This window comes from Lolium perenne, chromosome 7, assembly GCF_019359855.2.
Source record: "Lolium perenne isolate Kyuss_39 chromosome 7, Kyuss_2.0, whole genome shotgun sequence".
Classification (NCBI taxonomy): domain Eukaryota; kingdom Viridiplantae; phylum Streptophyta; class Magnoliopsida; order Poales; family Poaceae; genus Lolium; species Lolium perenne.
The window spans coordinates 268393142-268402006 of NC_067250.2; the positions used below are offsets into that span (position 1 = coordinate 268393142).

Below are 8865 nucleotides of genomic sequence, written 5' to 3' on the forward strand. Positions count from 1 at the left end.
AATATAAGATATATTTACAAAAAAATATCACAAGAAATTTTAGATATTATATTTTATAATGGTTTAATTTTTGTTATATTTATAGTTTATATTTACATAGATTAAACTCACGGTCTAGGTACACAGGTAAGACTAATAAATCGATATGGAAGGAGTACATAGTATTCATTAATAGAAGAAGTTTTAATGAAATCGGTCAGTTCTTTGGGTTTCAATGGGAGAGATAAATTTTACAGATTTCAGTTACATTTGTGGGGAATTGAGTATTGACATCTGAGATAATATGGCATTCAGATAACTTGTCAGATAAAGCCATAAATGACAAATTAATTAACAAACAGAAGCAGGGCATTCGTACATGCGGGAATACTCATAGTTACAAAGAAATATCATATCATGAACTCAGATTATGATGGTCTTGTCACCGATCACGATCAGGAGTGCACCGGTATGGACAAGTTGTTTGCGACGCATCCCATCCTGAAGATCTTGACGAAGGAGCTCCAGATTCTTAGCTCCTGGTGCACCATGATGGGCGTCCCGTCCTTGACGCAGTGGTCGTACTTGTCCAGCACCGACACGATATAGCTGAACTCCGGCCGCCTCGCCGGGTTCGCCGACCAACACCTCTTGATTAGGTTGTTCAGCAACGGCGGGCACGAGCTCGACAGCGGCGGCCTGAGATTCTGATATGTCGATCATCAAAAATTACAGGTAAAGTGTCAGATTTCAGAGCGACAACAAACACAGCGCGTATGGAGCAGAGAGACGAACGGAATGTATCGAACGAACCTTCTCTGAGGCGGCGTAGGCGGCCTGGACGGGTGTCATGCCCTGGAAGGGGAGGAGGCAGGTGGTAAGCTCCCAGAGCACGATGCCGAAGCTGTAGACGTCCACCTTGCGCGTGTAGGGCTTCTCCTTGATCATCTCCGGCGCCATCCATCGGTAGGTGCCCTTGTTGCCCTTGGTGGCCTGGCAGCGCGTCTCCAGGCAGGAGGTGCCGAAGTCGGCCACCTTGACCCTCATCTCGTCGTTAAGCAGCAGGTTCTGCGACTTGAGGTCGCGGTGCATCACCCCCTGCGCGTGCAGGTACTCCATACCGCGCGAGATGTCCAGCGCCAGCTTCAGGATCGTCTCCGGCGACAGCGAGTAGGGGTCCTTCTTGTTCAGGTACATCCGCAGCGTGCCCTGCGACATGTACTCCGTGATGATGCAGTACACGGGGGGCTTCTTGCACGCCGCGATGAACTGCACGATGTTGGGGTGGTAGAGCCGGGACAGGAACGCCACCTCCGAGTTGAACTGCTCCTCCAGCTCGGCCCGCCGGACCTCGTCGCGTTCCGGGATGCGCACCATCTTCACAGCCACCGCGCGCTGCTTGTAGATGCCGCGGTAGATGCGGCTGTTGGCGCCCGCCGCGAACTTGTTGCCGATGAAGAGGTGGGAAAGGTCCGCCATCCACTCCTCCCGCCGCCCGCTGTTGCCGCCGGACGAGGAGGACGAGGGGGCCATGGCCGTGTCCAGCAGCATCGACCACGACTCCATGCTGTCCCACCGCTTCTTCTCCATGTCGTCCGGCTCCGACGGCCACGGGTTCTTGCCCGACGTCGACGGCGAGGAGGCGAACAAGCTCGACGCGAACAGCCGCCGAGGCGACGACGACGACGCCGCGCCGCCGCTCTGGCTCGCGTCACCGGCCGGCCGCGGCTGCCGGAAGCAGGAAAGCATCGATGAGCAAGATCAAGAATCGCACCAACACGTCGTGCCAGTGCCAGGGATTCGTCGGCGACGGAGCGACACCACGCCGGGAGAACGCCGCGCCACGAACATTGCTTGACGTACCGTCGATACTTATGAGTTATGGCAGGGTCCGAAGAAAAGTATCCGTGCCCATGAGTGAAAACTCCATGGCATGCTATATACGGCCTACCCTCTAAGCTACCTTATCCCAATCATGCAGCTACCGACCTGTAGCTAGGTAGCTAGCTAGATGATGTTTCCTGAAAGACACAATTGGCAAAAACTAAAGGCGATCGAGCGCACGCATTCTTCCTGCTTCTTCTTCCTCCTCGTTCTCTTGCAGTAGTAGTAGTTTAGACGTACGCTGGCTGGAAGGTGCTGCTGACACTGAACTCTGAAGATAAGCCATGGATGGATGGAAAGATTAAAGGCGCTCAAGGATGTCTCGTGAAGAAGCAGTTCAGCAAAAGGGCCACTTTTCTTGTCACTCTCCCAGCCCAGTTGCATGCAATATTGGTAGCTAGGCCGCATGCACGCACACTCCGTCGCGTTCTCTCGTCAGCCTAGTTTCCAGGACATGAGGGATGAGGCATGCACCTACAATATCTGTAAAAGAGAAAGAGGGGAGACGGAAAAGGTTCGTATGACATGACAAGCAGTGAGATGGATATTTAGGAGGAAAAAAAGGAGTGGTGTCTGAAAGTTACAGATGCATCAGGGGCTGCGCACTTTAACGCTTTGATCCACCCTGTTATATGGGAGGCGTTTTTCTGGTGGTCTGAACGGGTGATCGGCCGGCCGCCGCCAGCCAGTCTATACCTTGTATGACATCACCAGCTGCGTCATTTCTTCCCGGAAAGCAACTGCAGCGCGCGAGGAACGGAGGAAGAAGAGGGGGGAAATTTGAGTGATCTATATCTGAAGTTTCAGTGACCAAACTTTCTGTAGCTGGGCCGATTTTCTATCAGTTCATGGTAAGATCTCCTTCTCAACAGACCGAGGCCCATTACAGTGATGTAGTATGTGGCCCAAAGAGTATCCCAAGGATCCGCTCCAAATTTCTGTGCAAATTAGGCATCATGTGCCTTTTTAAAATCTAATCTAATCAGTCATTGCACCTTGGCGGTATCAAAGCGGCTCCATCGGCTCCGGCAATGAACCATTTGTTATTTGCGGATGACAATCTGTTCTTTTTCAAGGGAAGTAGTCAGGAAGCGGAAGCGGTGTCGAACTTGTTGGAATCCTATTGTCAAGCAGAGGATAAACAAGGATAAGTCTTCAATTTTCTTTAGTAAAGGGTACCCTCAATTTAGGAGAGATGAGGCGAATTTTTTTTGAACATCTCTATTGAGTTTCTAAATGAGAGATATATGGGAATGCCAACATATGTTGGACTGTTGGAGTTTCAAAATATGGCATGTTTAAGTTCTTAAAGGATCGGTTCTAGAGCAACGTGAAAAGATGGTTGGAGAAAATCCTCATGGCAGGTGGTAAGGATGTGCTTATTAAATATGTTGCGCAAGCAATCCCGGTGTTTTTGATGGCATGTTTCATATTGTCAAGGGGACTGTGTGAACATATTAGTTCACTTACAAGACAGTTAGGGCATGGCCAATGGTATGCCCCAACTTACTTCCTCACATGTCCAGCTAGGATCGGATGCCACCGTGTAGGTTAAAAGGAGGTTCGGATGAGGCAGTGGCTTCTTGCAGAGGAGGCATGATCCTCAAGTAAAGAAAGGAAAAAAGAATGTGAAGATGGGAAAAGCACAAGGAGAAAAGTAAAACACAGGAAGGAGATTGGATGGCCATGGGGCACAGTGTGCAGTATGCTTGCGTCACGAAGCTACTAGCGCTGGGCATATGAAAAAAACGAGCAGTGGCCTCACATGCTGGCGCTGATCTGGATGTACTGAAGCGACCACTTGTAATCGCTTCCTTTGTACGTGCCCTTATGGTGGGGAAGCACTTAGGGGGAAATGAAAGAAAATTGGGTTTCTTGGAAAATGATGACGCTGCCTAAATTTCTTGGAGGATTGAGGTTCGGGGATGTGAAACTCTTTAATTTAGCGCTTATGTCATGACAAGCGTGGGAATAATGAGCCTAAATCGTTGAGTGAAAAGATACTAAAGGCGGCTTATTTCACAAATACATCATTTTTTAGATACCGTTCTCATCCATCACATATGGTGCTCCATTTTAGATGTTCGGTCTTAGTCCAAGGTTTATCAAGAGGATTGGTGACGAGCAATCAACAAATATTTGGACAGTGAATTGGTTGCCACACAATACCAATCTAAGCCCAATTGCTTCACTAAAACAACAACCTTCTCATAAAGTATCCGAACTTATCGATGGTACATCTTCAAGCTGGAGGCCAGACCTGATTCGCGAGACCTTTTTACCAATGGACGTCTCGATTATTACTAAATATTCCATTGCATACAAGAATACAAACTGACTCATGGGCATGTCATTTCGATTGAAAGGGTATCTTCCTAGTTAGATCTGCCTACCGGATGCTAGTCAATAAGGGAGGAACTGCTGAATCAGCCGTGTATATGGAGCCTAGCCCGTTGTCGTGGAAATGTGCAACGCTCGTGCAACTATTGCACGTGTTGCGGGAGATGCCTCAACTATCCCCGTGCGCCGGTCTCCACTCCAGTCACCACCATGTCTCTCTCTCCCTCACTCGCTCACTCACGTGGGCTCAAATTCTTGTGGGCTCATTTGAGCGGATACACCGAATTACTCATGTGGGCTCAATTCTTTCCCATTCCAATGGGCCCAAACGAGACTAATGGGGTCCCAGCCCATTCGGAAAAGGAAGAGCAGTACCGAACGTTTGTCGTTCCGGCCGAGAAGCAGGAGGAATCGCAATTGCGAAGCAGGATCCCTTCGCTGGGTGGCTCTACCCGGGCTTGCTGAACCCTTCCCGGCTCCCTATCTTTGCCGCCGCCCGCCGCCGAGTCCCCCTGCTCCGGCTCTCCACTGCCGCCGGTTCTCCCCCGCTGCTCACCCCTTTAAGGTACGCTTACGCCCTCGTGTCATGGCGGATCTGCTCTTTGTAGATCCATTCCCCTTCCGTTGGATCCTCAGAATAGGTGGTTTGGCCTAGAGATCGAAATCTGAATCATTTTGGCGGCTCGATTTGGTGCGTGCGTTAGGTTAAAACAAAGATTTAGTGCACCCGCTAGGTTTCAACCGTGAATTGCTGCCTAAAGAGCTGCTCAGCAGAAACCTCTTCTTGGACATCGTGAGTGGGCATTTAATCAATCTATTTGCTCATCAGTCGGTCACCTCTTCGTTTGTTTATGCATATCGGAGCAAATATATCACGCTGCTCAATAACTCAATAAGCAATATCCAGTAGCTTCTGACAAAAAAAAAAAAACCAATTATCTGCAGTTCAAACATCGAGTTGTTCATTCTTTCTCTTCTGAACAGAGACAGCTTTGTAGATCAATAAATTATGTCGTTATGACCTAGTAGCAGTATGCCCAACTCGCAGGAACAAAGGCTACCTTTTACATTCCATAAATTCTTGCAGACGGCAACCTTTTTATGCACAAACAACTAGCCCTATGGTGGAGAAATTAAAAGAAAAATGGTAGTTAGATTTCTGTAGTCTCGTTTTCTGCGTTTGGTAGCAATAGGAGGATTTGGATAGTTCTGGTTAAACTTTGGTGCTTCATTGGGGTATTCATGTAACATTAGTGGATGCCATTTTAGCTGTTTTGGCTATAATAATCTGTTGCATCTTTTTTTTACAGCGGCTTTCACTAGCACCTAGAATAGCATTTTATTGCACTCCTCAAACTAGGTTCTTCCTTGTCTCATATGATTTTCCCTCTTATCTATTCTCCGTGATCAGAAATAATTCAAATGGCAACCAGTGGATCATCTGGCAAGAGTCAGGAAAATAGGTCAAAAGGAAAGTGGAAGACAACTACAGATCTCAAGCCCAACTTCTGCAGTAACCAACATGGAAATCGATCCGAAGATGGTACAAGAAAGCATATCACATGCTATTGCTGTGGGTATCCAGGCCACTTTACGCAAGAGTGCCCTCGATGGAATGGTTCGATCACTTCCCCGCTAGGGTTTTCAGATGGCAGGCAAGATGGTAGAAGAATGCACATCACATGTAATTGCTGTGGATATCCAGGTCATTTTACTCAAGAGTGCCCTCGATGGAATGGTCCACTCACTGCCCCGCTAGGGAGTTCAGATGGCAGGCAAGAAACTCAATATTCTCTTACACTAAACTCATACCAACAAAATATAGAAAATAGATATTGTCAGGACCAAATGGATGGGATAATCACCTGTTTGGTTTGTGGTGAGGAAGGACATTACACTTGTGACTGCCCTATGAAGGATCGGGAGCGCAAAGTCATTTGCACACTCTGTAGCAAAAAAGGCCATTGTTATTTGTGGTGTTGCCAGCAGAACAAGTCTGAGAATAACAAGTCTGAGAATCTGGCTTGCACCCGCTGTGGAGAAATAGGGCATAGTGCTAGTACAAATGGTCTCAGTTGTTCAAGTTGTGACGAACATCATCCGCATGGAGAGTGTCGAATGAGTGAGGTTACATGCTTTATTTGTGATTCTCGGGATCATTATCTTGCTCAGTGCCCCTTGAATTCAGCGTTGACTGCAGTGTGTAAGGATCAGAGAGAGAACTTACAAGCTGCTCTGCAACTTGCACTATCAAAACAAGGCAACTCATTATCTACACCTGCCAAGCCATCCGTAGAATCACAAGTATGCAAACCTAGTTTTGCTAAAAAATCAGCAGGAAAAAAGCCAAAATCACGGAAATGTTACAGCTGCGGTGAGGGAGGCCACTTTGCCAATGGTTGCATCTCAATATCAAAAGTACCGACCCCCAGCAAGTCAAATCCCGAAGTTAGAACAGGAAACACGACAACACGAGTGTTAAAAACGATATGCTTGAAATGCAATGAAGAAGGTCACCATGGCAATCATTGTCCTCAGAAGTCCGGAGCTACATCTGCCAACCTGTCCAGAGAGTTAGAAGAGAGCAGCACAATACCTACATCTTCCAACTTGTGCAAAGAATTAAAAGAACAGGACCCTCTCACTGCTAAACATTCATCAGAAATGAAGCCGGTATTGTCGGCTGGATGTTTTATCTGTAGTGAGGAAGGGCACCGGGCCTTTAGTTGTCCCTTAAGACATCCAGCATTGACCCCCGACAAGTCTAGTCCTTTGGTTACAGTAGACAACATACCAGCACGATTGTTGATATGCTACAGTTGCGGTGAAGAAGGCCACAAATCCAATCAATGCTCTCAGAAGCGCCAGAAGCGTTAAGACTTCCGCACTAGGAGCAGTTGGTAAAGCAAAACATTGTACCCATAATGGGTACATATTTTGTTACATTTTTAATCAAGCTGAGAAGCAGCTGGAAAAAAGAGAGCTTGTCTCTCAGATACAACCAAGGAATCTTGGAAGATACTCACCGACCTGAGCCAGACCTCCGCCTCTTGATGTCCAGGCCGCAAAATAGTTTGCTTCATAGCACACAATAGAACCTTTCGTAGACACAACTGTTATCTAGTTGTGTGTTTTCTATATCTGTCATTGAAGTTATAGATATTCATATTTGTACTGAATTGAGTGAACTTCCAATCTGTATTGACACTCATTAACATCCAGTCTGTATATGATATGATTCATATCGTATGCATTCTCTGTTCGGAGGTATGGGAAAGAAAGCGGGAAGTGCAGTATCTGATTTGTTTCCCACCCCTATCAGTAAGCAATCATATCAGTAAGCGAGTAGTGTTTTATATTTTGTGGAGTTCAAATAAACTTTGACTATGCACTACCTGTTGCTCAATCATATCAGTTTATCAATTTAATGATATCTATATATTGTTTCTATGTGTGGTTGCATACCATGCTACCTTGTTTTGTATGGCCGAATTGTGCTGGTTGCCAAAAATGGCCAAGTAGTTAAAGTAGCATTGTTTATAATTCTTTAGCAATCATATAACAGAGAACTTTGTGCATATGTATTGCTCGTAATGTACTTCAAACTTTGAATTGTTATGATGGATTGATAATGGCAAGGTCCTACTGTCTATGGTGATCATTATTTCATAACCTATGAGTTCATGCATGTGTGTTGAGGAAATGGATGTTTTGTTAATTGTTAACATCTGGAAACATGATAATAGACATCTATTTACATCTTTATTTTTCTGATGAGTTTGTACCCTGGTTGCAGTTAGGTTGAAAGGATGAGGAAAGGACTACACCCTCAGATGCAGTGGATCTCATATGTGACGCAGAGTGGCAGACTGATCAACGTCATGATGACCAAGGTGAACCATACCGGCAAAGTGTACCACATGAGGGCAAAGCGGCAGATGGCTCAAAGCCTGGGACAGATTGCAAAGTTCAAACGCCGCTACGAGCAGGAAGCGGAGGAGAACAAGGACAACAAGTAGGGTGCTGTTAGCCTTGAGCAGATTTGTTTACTGTGTCTGGTTTTAGCTAGTGAGCTTCGTTAATGGAAGTTTTCTTGGTTAATTTGAGCTATTCTTCTATCTCAGGGACAATACGGTTTAACCTCTGCTCGTTTTAAGTTGTGCATTTGCATTTTGGGTCGAGCTTCCTTTGTTACTCTCTTTTGCTTGAATTCTTGAAAGAAAAGTGAAACCAATTAGTATCATGATGCTATTTCTGATTGGTTTGGCTGTGTGAGTTGTGAAGGAGATTTAGGATGATTACCTTGCTGCACCCTATACAATTGATGATCTTGTTGAGTGGTAAGCAGACGGAAGGGAACAATCACACCAAAATGGATCACTAATCCTAGACCTACGGACTGGTGGGTTACGGAAAATTCTATGGACATTACTCCCTCCCTCCGTGTTCCGACCAAGCTAAATAGGTGTGAAAAGGCATTAGTACCCCTGATTTGAAACTTGAATCAGATAGCGATCGCTTCCTCGCCCATGGCCCATTTTACTCGCCTAAGTGTTCCCCGCTTATTGCCCAGCTTATTTTAGTTGCTTGAAATTTGTTCTTTCATGTGATTCTATGAAATGAACAACTTAGAGTTGTTCTGCTATTTCTTTACTAATATAT

General features: G+C 46.1%; 2 protein-coding genes across 4 annotated transcripts; one reads left to right on the top strand and one right to left on the bottom strand.

Moving 5' to 3' along the window:
* Positions 1-266: 266 nt before the first annotated feature.
* LOC127312791 (serine/threonine/tyrosine-protein kinase HT1) lies at positions 267-2209 on the bottom strand. The gene is made up of 2 exons (XM_051343343.2): positions 793-2209; positions 267-686 (listed from the first exon to the last, which is right to left on the bottom strand). The coding sequence occupies exons 1-2, from the start codon at positions 1726-1728 to the stop codon at positions 435-437; spliced, it is 1188 nt and encodes a 395-aa protein (XP_051199303.1). The 5' UTR covers positions 1729-2209; the 3' UTR covers positions 267-434.
* A 2364-nt stretch (positions 2210-4573) lies between these two features.
* On the top strand, positions 4574-8446 carry LOC127312792 (uncharacterized). 3 transcript variants are annotated; one of them, XM_051343344.1, is made up of 2 exons: positions 4574-4768; positions 5615-7506. In XM_051343344.1, exon 2 carries the CDS (start codon positions 5626-5628, stop codon positions 7078-7080), a length of 1455 nt encoding a protein of 484 aa, XP_051199304.1. In that variant the 5' UTR covers positions 4574-4768; positions 5615-5625; the 3' UTR covers positions 7081-7506. The 3 variants fall into 3 exon arrangements, with proteins under 3 accessions (XP_051199304.1, XP_051199305.1, XP_051199306.1); XM_051343345.1 differs by lacking the exon at positions 5615-7506 and adding an exon at positions 8000-8446 and having other exon boundaries at positions 4586-4768; XM_051343346.1 differs by lacking the exon at positions 4574-4768 and adding an exon at positions 8000-8446 and having other exon boundaries at positions 7080-7524.
* Positions 8447-8865: the final 419 nt, after the last annotated feature.